Source organism: Myxocyprinus asiaticus, chromosome 34 (genome assembly GCF_019703515.2).
Source record: "Myxocyprinus asiaticus isolate MX2 ecotype Aquarium Trade chromosome 34, UBuf_Myxa_2, whole genome shotgun sequence".
NCBI lineage: Eukaryota > Metazoa > Chordata > Actinopteri > Cypriniformes > Catostomidae > Myxocyprinus > Myxocyprinus asiaticus.
This window is the reverse complement of record NC_059377.1, coordinates 12,331,848-12,344,813: the sequence shown is the minus strand read 5'-3', so window position 1 is coordinate 12,344,813 and position 12,966 is coordinate 12,331,848. Positions and strand designations below refer to the sequence as shown.

General features: G+C 37.2%; 1 protein-coding gene across 1 annotated transcript; it reads left to right on the top strand.

The window, feature by feature from the left end:
• Nucleotides 1–937: 937 nt before the first annotated feature.
• LOC127424935 (zinc finger and BTB domain-containing protein 12-like) lies at nucleotides 938–11,311 on the top strand. Its single transcript, XM_051670502.1, has 5 exons — nucleotides 938–1,209; nucleotides 1,887–2,107; nucleotides 5,124–5,315; nucleotides 5,968–6,159; nucleotides 7,780–11,311. The coding sequence occupies exons 2-5, from the start codon at nucleotides 1,904–1,906 to the stop codon at nucleotides 8,803–8,805; spliced, it is 1,614 nt and encodes a 537-aa protein (XP_051526462.1). The 5' UTR covers nucleotides 938–1,209; nucleotides 1,887–1,903; the 3' UTR covers nucleotides 8,806–11,311.
• Nucleotides 11,312–12,966: the final 1,655 nt, after the last annotated feature.

Below are 12,966 nucleotides of genomic sequence, written 5' to 3'. Positions count from 1 at the left end.
GGTCAATTCATTAAATGATGAACTGTTACCTCACAAAATAGGTTATTCAGCACACTGAAGCATCTCCTTCATAGACATCCATTAAAAAAACGGCCTCGTGTCTCCTGGCCAATGTACCGCCCATGGGATGTCTATGGGACCGCCGCGTTTTGCTATTTTAGGCTGAGCTTGTGAACCCCTTTGTAGAAGGGTTCTGATTTAAGGTCCATCTTGAGCTCACAGCGCCTCCTTCTGGTCATCTGCAAGTGAACGTTAGTTTTACATCATTACATGAATTTTGATGTGGGTGTAAATCCTAATAACTGAGTTAAATTATATAGTAAATATTTTAGCAAAACACATTTTATTGCGTTATTGTGGCTATCTATCTTCATTATTTAATAATGTCAAAGGAATTGCTTTCAAAAACTCACTTTTCAACAAACAAAGCAGACCCTTCTTTACACACATCCAATAGCTAAGTCTTTATACCCTTATACTATGCCAAGTATAATTGTTTACTTCCCCTTTATTTATTTATTTATCAATATTATATTTAGATATATTTCCTTATTTTCTTTATTTACTTTACATTTGTTTACTTTAATTAATTCATTTATTTCTATTAATTTTATTATTAATATTTACTATTTAAAATATTATTTACTTTTTAAACTCATTTTCATGAAGTCAAAGTAGATTTTATACACAAATCCCAAAGCTAAGTCTTTATACTCTTATTTGCGTATTTAAAATTATTTGTTAAAAGTATACTTCCCAAATTAATTTTTAAAGTATTTATTTATTTATTTATATTACTTATTTAATTCTTGCTCATTTCTGTTATTAATTATTTACAAATATTTTTAATGTTTGGCCTCTCACACAACATGAAGATCCCGTGTGTCTAGACGGGGCTTTTATTCTGAAAATCATCTTTCATTGGAAACACGTTTCATTAAGATGTCTGACTTCACACATTCTGCCAACCCCAACGACCATTCTTTTAAAACTCGCTTTTAAAACTTCTTTTTAAAAATCATATAAAATATATAGTCTATAAAAGAGACGACCGAAACTAAGCCATAAAAAACAGAACAGATTTGTGTAAAGTAGATCAGACAGGGTGTTTTCGCTGGTCCCTGGGCGGAAGTGAATTAATCTCCATAACTGTGTGTGTTTATCTGTTATGCGCCATTATTGATCTCTTCTCAACTCTAAATCACACAAGTAAGTTCAGTTGATTTATTTGACCCGTAAAGTGTTTACAGTGTGTTGAGGACTCTGTCTGTCTTTAAACAAAAGATGCCACAGTGCCGGTTAGTTTAGCCCAATGTTGATAACAGTGTTATAAACATGTAATGACTGATAAAATATATCACATTACATGGAAACACTTAAAAACATAAATGAAAGTCCGCACATGTGTTTGTTTTCTTATCTGACCAATCACTCATAGCTCTTTTATTGATACACTAACTAACATTTATTGACTCTTCGTTATTATATATGTACATAGGCTTATATTATGTTTTGCAGATTGTATAAATATATATATAAAACGTATTTGTTTGCATTAACGCTTATATCGACATTTATGCTCATCTGTAGGCATACTCCTGCAGAAATTTTCCATAGTAACCATAATTTTCGCCAAAACACTATAGTTAATAGATTAGTTGTAACTTGATAATAATAAACACCACTGTCATCAAAAGAAATTAAACAAAACGATTTATTGCACTGTTTGAAGGAGATCCCCTTAATTTATGATGATTTAGTAGTACTATGGCATTTTTGCATAAACTGTTCTCTTTGTGTAAGGGTACATTTTTGTTTTGTTTGTATATAAATTTAAACACTAATATTACAAATCAAATAATTTTTGTTATTATTGCCTAATATAGTTTCCCGTACTAAAGAGATGGATGTGGTGAGTTTCCGTTTGCCCGGGCATGGAGACACCACCCTGAATAACATGAACTCTCTGCGGTCACAGCAGCACTTCTGTGATGTCACCATTGTGGCGGGGGGCAGACCCATGTTCAGGGGTCATAAGGTTGTACTGGCTGCTTGCTCTGCGTTTCTTAGAGACCAGTTTCTCCTGAACCCTTCATCAGAGCTGCAGGTGAGAGTCTAAACACAGGGACTGTGAAGAAACTCTATTCACATCCACAGTGAAACGAAAAAGTGTTATGAGATACAACTACCTTGTATGCAGTCTTCTTTCCACAAGCACTTTTGCCCAGCTTACATTTTGTGTATTAGAAGAAATCGAATACATAGATGAGCAATCCACTTATCAGACAAATACAAGAAGATCCTCCTTATGATAACAGTCCTTCGGTTAAAGGGATAGTTCACCCAAAATTGAAAATTCTCTCATCATTTACTCACCCTCATGTCATCCCAGATGTGTATGACTTTCTTCCTTCAGCAGAACACAAATTAAGATTTTTGGAAGAATATTTCAGCTCTGTTGGTCCATACAATGCAAGTGAATGGTGACCAAAACTTTGAAGCTCCAAAAAGCACATAAAGTCAGCATAAAAGTAAATCATACGACTCCAGTGGTTTAATCCATGTCTTCTGAAGCGATCCAATCGGTTTTGGGAGAGAAACAGATCAAAATGTAACTATAAATCTTGATATCTGCCGTCTCCTTGGCGATCATGATTTCAAACTCGATTTCACTTCCTATAGTGCCAGCTAGCGCTCTGCGCATGCGTCAAGCACTAGGAAGTGCCATCGAGCTTGAAATCATGATCGTGCCAGGAAACTGCAAAGTCAAGATGTACAGTGAAAAAAGGAGTTATATTTTGGTCTGTTCTCATGCAAAACCAATTAGATCACTTCAGAAGTCATGGATTAAACCACTGGAGTCGTATGATTTACTTTATGCTGCCTTTATGTGCTTTTTGGGGTTTCAAAGATTTAGTCACCATTCACTTGCATTGTATGGACCTACAGAGCTGAAATATTCTTCCAAAAATCTTTGTTAATGTTCAGCTGAAGAGAGAAAGTCATACACATCTGGGATGGCAGGAGGGTGAGTAAATGATGAGAGAATTTTCGTTTTTGGGTTAACTATCCCTTTAAAAATAATGAAAAACCTAATAAAGAGTTCAGCATGGGGTTAGGTATAAATAGGTACGTAAAGAACCTCTTTTGTCCATATATGTTCATTGACTTTTGATGTTCTGCATTCTTTGATTCACCCACTAATAATTGTCACATACAGCAAATATGACAAACTATGGTTAGCAAGAATGAGCACCATATGTGTTGGCTGATAATCATGCAATTCAGTTGTGCATTCAATGCAATTTTAAAAGCAATTTAACATGCCATCTGCAACCAGTGACCCAAATGTTATATTTGGTATTTAGGGGAAATCCATTTTCACTTCTCAAATCTGGATTGAAATTTTCCAAATATGCTGTACCTCATGAATTATTTGAAGGGCTTTATTTATCTTTTTTATGTGTAAAAGCTGTTAAATGTATAGACTTTAAGCTAACTTAATTCTAAAAATCAGAGCGAGCTACTGTAATCCCGAAACCATTAGCAAAAAGCAAATTTAATTGGTGGTGTTGGTAATGCAAGTTTAGAAATTAGAATTAGAAAAAACCCTAAGTATTACATTTTGGTACGTACTATGGCAAGAAAAAGTATGTGAACTAAGATCTTCATCTAAGTTACAATAATTAACAAACACAATCTGTTTTAACTAACAACACACAAATTATTGTATTGTTCTTGTTCATATTGAATACATCTTTCAAACATTCACAGTGTATGTTGGAAAAAGTATGTGAACCCCTAGGCTAATGACGTCAACAAAAGCTAATTAGCATCAGGAGTTGGCAAACCTGGCATCCAATTAATGAAACAATATTGTAGGTGTGAGTTAGAGCTACTTTGACTCTATAAAAAGCACTCAAACATTTTGAGTTTGCTATTCACAAGAAGCATCTGCTGAAGTGGACCGTGCCTCGCAAAAAAGAGATCTCAGAAGACCTACAGTCTGGAATTGTTGCTTTGCATAAATCTGGAAAGGGTTACAAAGTTATCTTGAAGAGCTTCGATATTCATCTGTCCACAGTTAGACAAATTGTGTATAAATGGAGATGATTTAGTTCTGTGGCTACTCTCCCTAGAAGTGGCCGTCCAGCCAAGTTGAATCAAAGGGCACACCGCAGAATGCTCAATGAGGTAAAAAGAACTGTAGAGTGACAGCTAAAGAATTGAACGAATCACTGGAACTGGTTAAAATCTCTGTTCATGAGTCTACCATACAGAAAACATTAAACAGGCATGATGTCCATGGCAGGACACCACGAAGGAAGCCGCTGCTTTAAAATAAAAAACATTGCTGTGTGCCTAAAATTTGCCAAAGACCACCTTGACACTCCACAAAGCTACTGGAAAAATGTCTTGTGGACTGATGAAACTAAAGTTGAATTGTTTGAGAAGAACATGCACTAATACGTATGGCATAAATAGGGCGCCACATACCAATATGAAAACATCATCCCAACGGTAAAGTACGGTGGAGGGAGCATCATGATTTGGTGCTGCTTTGTTGCTTCGGTGCCTGAACCGTTTGCCATCATCAAGGGAAAAATAAATTCTCAAGTTTATCAAGATATCCTACAGAATAATGTCAGGGTGACTGTGCGCTAGCTAAAGCTCAGAAGAAGTTGAGTCATGCAGCAGGAAAATGACCCTAAACATCGAAGTAAATCCACTACAGAATGGCTTCAAAAAAAGAAAATCCACCTTTTGGAGTGACACAGTCAGTTTGTGTGTTGTTAGGTTAAGCACATTGTGTTTGTCTATACTTGTAACTTTGATGAAGATGAGATGACATTTATTGACCAATTAATGAAGAAAACCAGCTAATTCTAAAGGGTTCACATAATTTTTCTTACGACTGTAACTTGTCCTACACTGTTTATGTTGAAAAGCGTGCTATTACTTTTCTAAGTAATCAGAATGACAATTTTATTAATAAAACAGGCAAAACATCCAACAGATGTACACTGAAGGAAGGACCCGAGCCATATCTTTGGACCAGAATATCATAGACTTGGGGGTTGTTATTCCGTTTTTTTTCAACAGCTACCTTCTCTGTCCAAAAGGTGTCAATGTTGCACAGCTCAACAGTTGTGTGTGAGCTCCTCCAGTCCTGTTACACAGGGATACTGCAGTTCAGTGCCAAAGAGATTGTGAATTACCTGACTGCTGCCAGCTACCTGCAGATGGAGCATGTGGTTGAGAAATGCAGAGGAGCCCTGAGCCAGTACATGCAACCCCGGAGTCGCAGCCCAATGGTCAGTGTCTCACTCTCAAACACTTCGGTCGCCATTATGGACCTTGTTTCTTAAGGAAATCTTCACTCAAAAATGACAGCCTGTCATAATTTACTCATTTAAGGAGCAGACAACCATAGTCATCATTCACATCCATTTTGTCTGTCAGCATTTATTCATTTAGGGACCGCCAGTCGCCAATAATTTTTCTTCAGTTCAAAAAAGTTGCTATTAAAATGAATGGTGACTGAAACTTACATTCTGCCTAACAACTGCTCTTGTGTTCCATGGAATAAAGAAAGTCATTTGGGTTAAGAACAGCATGAGGGTGAGTAAAAGATGACAGAATTTTTTATCCTTTTATGGATGTTATTTTCTGATATTATTGCCCTCCACTGCAGTTCTTAAATCTAATTGACAATGTGCATATTATAATGGTGCTTTTAGGTCCTTTTTGGAGCTTGACAGCCCCTGGCCACTATATGCTGACAGAGTAGTGTGAACATTCTGGGTATCATTTTTGGGTGAAATATTTTTTAAATTAAAATAGTGCAAATAATTTAATGAAACATTACAATTCTTTCTCCCTCTTACCCTCATGTTCCTCTTCCTCTTTGTTCATTCTTTATGTTTGTCTTTCTCTATCCATCTTTCCCACTATGTATCTGCTCAGACTGTGAAAACAGAAGACCCTCAGTCCATGCCAGTGATTGTCAGTGGAAGTTCCCATTCATTGGGATCTATGTCGCCCCCTTCTGATACTGCATCACTGCACCCTCACAGCTCTGGAAAGGAGCTCCAAGCCACGGATGTTGAACACTCCAACAGTCAGCGCAGAGATGCCAGTGATTTGTCTATGCATCATGTAAATATCTATGGATTTGTTAGATCTATGAAAAGCTTCGTTGGTTTGAACAAAATGACAGAATGCTAATTGTAATTTTGATTCTGATGCTGTATCTTATGGTGCGTTCACGTAACATCTGAATTATCGTACTTAAGAGTTTCCAAGTAGTAAAAACCACTCATACATTACAAATCGGAAACCTAGAATCAATGTATTTATAGTATTGAAATTTTAATTAATTTTTTATTTTATTTTAATTTGTCCTTTTTCAGTTTAGTTTGGTTGTTGTTGATTTTCATTCTACATCTGTTTTTCACTTTCAGTATATTTGATTTTTATTTTAGTTTTAGTATTTTAGGACTGCCAAAATTAATGCATCATCTGATACCGGTTACATTTCTCATGACCCTCTGTTATTATGGCATTTTTATGTTCAGTGGTAGGTTGGTTTAACTCTTTAAGCTCGGATTGGCCTGCCTAAACTGAACAAGTGCTTTGAAATTTGCAGACAAATCAGATGTGTTCCATTTTGATAATTTATTAATAATTTTGCACTGCACATTTTATTGTAATCGGTAAAAACAACAAACTGATCAAATAGCCAAGAGTAGAATACAACCAGCTATTTGTTTTACTCACAAATAAAAAATATAGCGAGTAATAGCTAAGTATATGTCTTTGGCATACATGTTACATTTAAACAGGTGTTGCTTATGTGCCACATTTTCGCTTATAACTTCACAAAAAATAAATGGAACATAAGATATTACATACCACTTATAGGAAACGATTATCTTTAAAATGAGCCCACACACGACGTAATCAGATGCATAGATAATTAGATAATCCACACAAAGCACAATGTGCACACAGCACATAATGTGCTATCTGGCTAAAAACATGTTAGCTTTCCTGAATCAGATGACTTCATCGGAAATTATGTAGTACGTTGTCCAGCATTATGGAACGCTAAATCAATTATATTAGGATTCAGGTCGCTGCAACTAGAGGTGGAAGTCATCCAAATATGGGCAGAGATGATCGTTCACTCTAATTACATATAACCGCCAGAAGATGGTGCCGAGTACATGACACAGATGAGCATACTTTGTTGTATTTGCATGTGTAATTAGTTCTTATGTACAATTATTATGTTTTATTTGTTTGGAGAGGCTTTTGGACACTTGGAGATGTTTTTGGACACTAGGATAAATTATTTTTGTAAGCCTTGTAACTTTTGATTGCTTTGTTGTATCAACACAAAATTCTACTCAGTTACAGGTGACATAATTGGAAACAAAACAAAACAAAAGCAAAAAAAAGTTTTTCGGAGCCACCTTATTTACACCAAGAGATATATAATCTCAAATCTGAAACATTATTTAAAAAAACAAAAAAAAGTCAATTTTTGGCTCGTGTTTTTGTGATTTTTTTAGCAGTTTGTTAGACTGAGAGTCTCAGAATTTATCATAATCTATATCATTAAAAAAAAAATAACGTTTTTCTTGAAAATGATACCAAATTACTGTATCAGAAGAACATTAATTTAAAATTCTAAGTGGTCTTTTTTTTGACAGGGTCATTTGGTTGTCATTTTCCACATCAGGTTAACTAATCAATGTTTTCACCATGTTGCAGGTAAGAGCATCAGAACAGTCTGGCCACTATGAGAGAGAGGACGGCACTGAGAGTGACATTTTTCAAGTACACATTAGCGATGAACATCAAGACCTTGAGAACACCACTGGTGCTGAAGAGGACAGAGAAGCTGTTGTTGTATTAGACGACAACTGTCAGGACCTGGACACGGGTGTGGAGGAACCCAGTATGGAGGGTCGCATGAAAGGCAACAGCCTGAGAGGAGCAGCTCGCATGTGGAGGCGAAGACACGGTGAGCACAGGGGAGGCCGAGGAAGAGGCTTCAAAAACAGGAAGCGGTACACTTTAAAAGATCGCAAACTTCTGGGTAACTATCAGGAGGCTTGGCGCTTTCCGACCCCAGATGAGATAATGGGGAATTTTGGAGCTGACTTCGGTGCCGATTACCTGTCCAATCAGCATCTCGCAGATGGTTCCCTCCACGTCGAGTACAGGGTGGGTGTGGGACGAGGAGAAGAGGGTGGCTCTAATGGGGGTCCTACGCACTTTGGTGTAGAAGGTTCTGGAGGGGAGGAGGGAATGGGAGTTGGGACACCTTCGAATGAGCGCGGCACAGCTGATGAGTCAGTGGCGGTGGTGGGATCCACTTCCTGCGTAACGGGAGCGGTCGTATGTGAGCATTGCGGACTTGCGTTTTCTTCAACACAAGACTTAGCCGTGCATTCCCTGGCGACACACCGGCTATACGTGTGTCCGTGCTGCGGTAAGAACTTCAGCCACTCCAGTAACCTCAACCGCCACATGGTCGTTCACCGCGGAGTCGCCAAGCTCCACTGCTGCCCCCTGTGCCACAAGACCTTCACTCAGAAGTCAACACTGTGCGACCACATGAACCTCCACAGTGGTGAGCGTCCGCACGTGTGCGCGTACTGCCACGTGAGCTTCGCCCACAAGCCAGCCCTGCGTCGCCACCTGAAGGAGCAACACGGAAGGACCACCGCCCAAAACTACCTGGAGATGCAGCGGAATAATGAGGGAATGGCTGGAGGTGTTGGAGGAGTTTAAATCGGCCATTTAAATAATAAAGCCATTTCTCGCTGACTTTAACGTGTGTAACAATAATGGCTACATTTTGGCTTTAAAGTTGACATTTTATTTTAGTTCTACAGAATTGTTGCTCAGAAGTAATTGTCATTGTGCAGACCATAATACTGTTAAAGCATTTGATCACTTTTGCCCAGAGAGAGACTCAATTATGTTGCTTATACAGTGGCAAGAGAAAGTATGTGAAAGTATGTGTGCCAGCACTTTGACGGTCCAAAAGTCATATTTAGGCAGCATAAAAGTAATCCATGTGACTCCAGTCGATCAATGAACATCTTCTGAAGTGAATTCATAGGTTTATGTAAGAAACAAGCCGATAATTAAAAAGTTTTTAACTTTAAATCAGCGCTTCCATCCAGGGCTCTGATGCTGTTTGAAATGGCCGTTAGCGTGACGTTTGTTCTTCTGTTGTAAATAAGCGGCGCTTCCGAATTCTCACGTGAACTCGCTGACGCACTTATGTCACGTTTCGCGTCAGCTGTTGGCAGAAAGCGCTTTTCAAGTTAATTACATTTTAATTATTTATTTATTTTTTACACAAACGTATCAATTTGCTTCAGAAGACATTCATTGATCGAGTCGTGTGGATTACTTTTAAGCTGCCTAAATATGACCTTTGGACCTTCAAAGTGCTGACATACATGTACTTCCCTTAAGGACCTGACAGAGCTCTGTCTTCTTCTAAAAATCTTCATTTGTGTTCCACTGAAGAAAGACAGTCACACACATTCCTTTAAGATCTGGGCTTTGACTGTGTCACTCCAAAAGGTGGATTTTCTTTTTTTGAAGCCATTCTGTAGTGGATTTACTTCGATGTTTAGGGTCATTGTCCTGCTGCATCACACAACTTCTACTGAGCTTCAGCTGGCGCACAGCCACCCTGACATTATCCTGTAAGATATTTTGTTAAACTTGGGAATTCATTTTTCTCACAATGATGACAAGCGGTCTAGGCCCCGAAGCAGCCCCAAATTAAGATGCTCCCTCCACCGTACTTCACCGTTGGGATGATGTTTTCATGTTGGTATGTGGTTTCTTTTTTACGCCATACACAATGCTGTGTGTTCTTCCCAAACAATTCAACCTTAGTTTCATCAGTCCACAAAACATTTTCCAGGTAGCGTTGTGGAGTGTCAAGGTGGTCTTTGGCAAATTTCAGGTGCGCAGCATTGTATTTGTTGGAAAACAGCGGCTTCCTTCGTGGTGTCCTGCTATGGACATCATGCCTGTTTAATGTTTTCTGTATAGTAGACTCATGAACAGAGATATTAACCAGTTTCACTCATTCCTTCGAGTATATAGCTGTCACTCTAGGATTATTTAAAGGGTGCATTCTGCGGTGTGCCTTTTGAGTCATCATGGCTGCACGGCCACTTCTAGGGAGAGTAGCCACAGAACTAAATCATCTCCATTTATACACAATTTGTCTAACTGTGGACAGATGAATATCTAAGATCTTCGAGATAACTTTGTAACCCTTTCCAGCTTTATGCAAAGCAACAATTCTTGATTGTAGGTCTTCTGAGATCTCTTTTTGCGAGGCATGGTCCACTTCAGCAGATGCTTCTTGTGAATAGCAAACTCAAAATATTTGAGTGCTTTTTATAAGTCAAAGTAGCTCAAACTCACACCTACAATATTGTTTCATTAATTGGATGCCAGGTTTGCCAACTCCTGACTCTAATTAGCTTTTGTTGACATCATTAGCCTAGGGGTTCACATACTTTTTCCAACCTACACTGTGAATGTTTGAATGATGTATTCAATATGAACAAGAACAATGCATTAATTTGTGTGTTGGTTAAAACAGATTGTGTTTGTTAATTATTGTAACTTAGATGAAAATCAAACCAGATTTTAAGACAAATTTAAACAAATGCAGGTAATTCCAAAGGGTTCACATATTTTTTTTATTGCCACTGTATACTCGTTACCACATCAGTGCACAGATGCTACAGTTCTGTGTTTCTTTCCAGGTTAAAAAATGTACTGCTAGTGCGGAGCTGATAAAGGACATCAGAAGGGAAGGTCGTGGTCTATGTTTGTGGCTTGTAGACTTATAGATGGATGAACAAGTTAATTGTAACAAACTACAGTATGTACTGTGGCCGATGAGGAAAGTAAGAAAAGGTCTGTCATTTTAGTTGTAGTGAAAATTCAGTGTCTGTATCTCATTAATTACATGAAAATGCTGTTAAAATGAGAGCTTGTCTCTGTAATTTTATTGCCATGACTTCATATGGCATTGCCATTGAGTCAAACCAGTGTCCCTTTAAAGGTGAAGTCTTTACTTTCTTCAAACAGGTTTCCCAAATGTCTGCTATTGGTCGCACAATAGTTCTGCTCACAAACTCATCCAATTAACTGAGTCAATGTTGCCATGTTGCCTAAACTAATAGAACATTGTTGAAAGTGCTTAGAGTTTACACTTTTCATTTGCTTCTGCAAATTAAACTGTGATACGAGACATTTTTTAACTAATTTTTTATTAAAATTTTAATCGAAATAATTACATGATATGCCGATTACTTAAATTAATTGCAAATATAACAATACTACAAATATTACAAATAATAATTAAATATATTATCATTAAATAATTATAGTTATATAAATATAATAATTAAAATAATTGAAATTCATTACATAATTGTGTCAGGAGTAAAGCATTGATAAGACAATACAAAAAGTGGCTTTAGGAGGCAATATATTGTTTGTCCATATTACTGAACATAAGCCTATCATTGGCCTGATCATCTCACTTTGGTTGCGTTGTAATAAACACAGCATTTTTAAGTTTGTGTCAAGTTAAACGTAGTTTGAAACTTGAAAAACGTGTCTAGATCCCTGCATTCAGAATTGCTCTCTGTCTAGCTGTTTGAATGTAAGAATGCGTTGTCAAGAGTGTAGTTTGTTGTCTGTACAGCTGCAAGTTACCTGTACAACTGGAGTTTCTCTTACTGCTCCCTGCTGAAAACAGGTGGTACTTCAAGCTAGGAATTTTCTATATTACGGTCCGGGGACATTAATTGCATTCGAGTATATCATTTTTCATATAATTAATCGCACTGCATTAACGCATTATATCTACAGCCCTAATTTCAACATTGGTAAAATTCACCTGACTGTCATCTTGACAGCTATTTTCAAGATATACAAGTTCAGCAACTTGAATAAGGAAAGACCTAAAATCTCCAAATCTATTCACAAAGTCAAATTCTGACAAAAATAAAATCATACAGCTAAAATCAGACTAAAAGACAGTATTTTTCAGCATGGTCCAGCTAATGCGCATTTGCACAGTTGAGATAAATGCCAGATGATGGCAACCCAAAAAAGCAACTGGTTCTTTTAACTGAAGGGCAGGATTTAATTTCCTACAGCTGGGAATTAGGTGTTACGATTTTTCCCCATTCATTTTTATGTGGCCCGTCTTCCTCTCCTTATACTGTCTCTGGTTAAGCATACTAAAACTAGAACTTCAAACTACATCTGAATCACTTTGTCATGAAGAATGTTTCTTTTACCATTTTATCCCATAATTAAACTCTTTGGTCTAATATGATCAATTATATTTCATGGACAAACTCAGCACAAATTAAAACGGATCTATTTCCCAACAAACCTACAGTAGTCACAGACTTAAAGGGATAGTTCACCCAAAAATAAAAACATTATCTCATCATTTACACACCCTCATGCATCCCAGATGTGTATGACTTTCTTTCTTCTGCTGAACACAAAGATTTTTAGAAGAATATTTCAGCTCTGTAGGTTCATACAACGCAAGTGAATGGTGACCAGAAATGTGAAGCTCTAAAAAGCTTATAAAGGCACCATAAAAGTAATCCATACGATTCCAGTGGTTAAATCCATGTCTTCGGAAGCAATATGATAGGTGTGGGTGAGAAACAAATCAATATTTAAGTCCTTTTTTTACTATAAATCTACCACTTTCATATTCTTTTGTTTTTGGCGATTCAAATTCTTCATGCATATCGCCACCTACTGGGCAGGGAGGAGAATTTATAGTAAAAAAGGATTTAACCACTGGAGTCGTATGGATTGCTTTTATGCTGCCTTTATGTGCTTTTTGGACCTTCAAAGTTCCAGCAACCATTC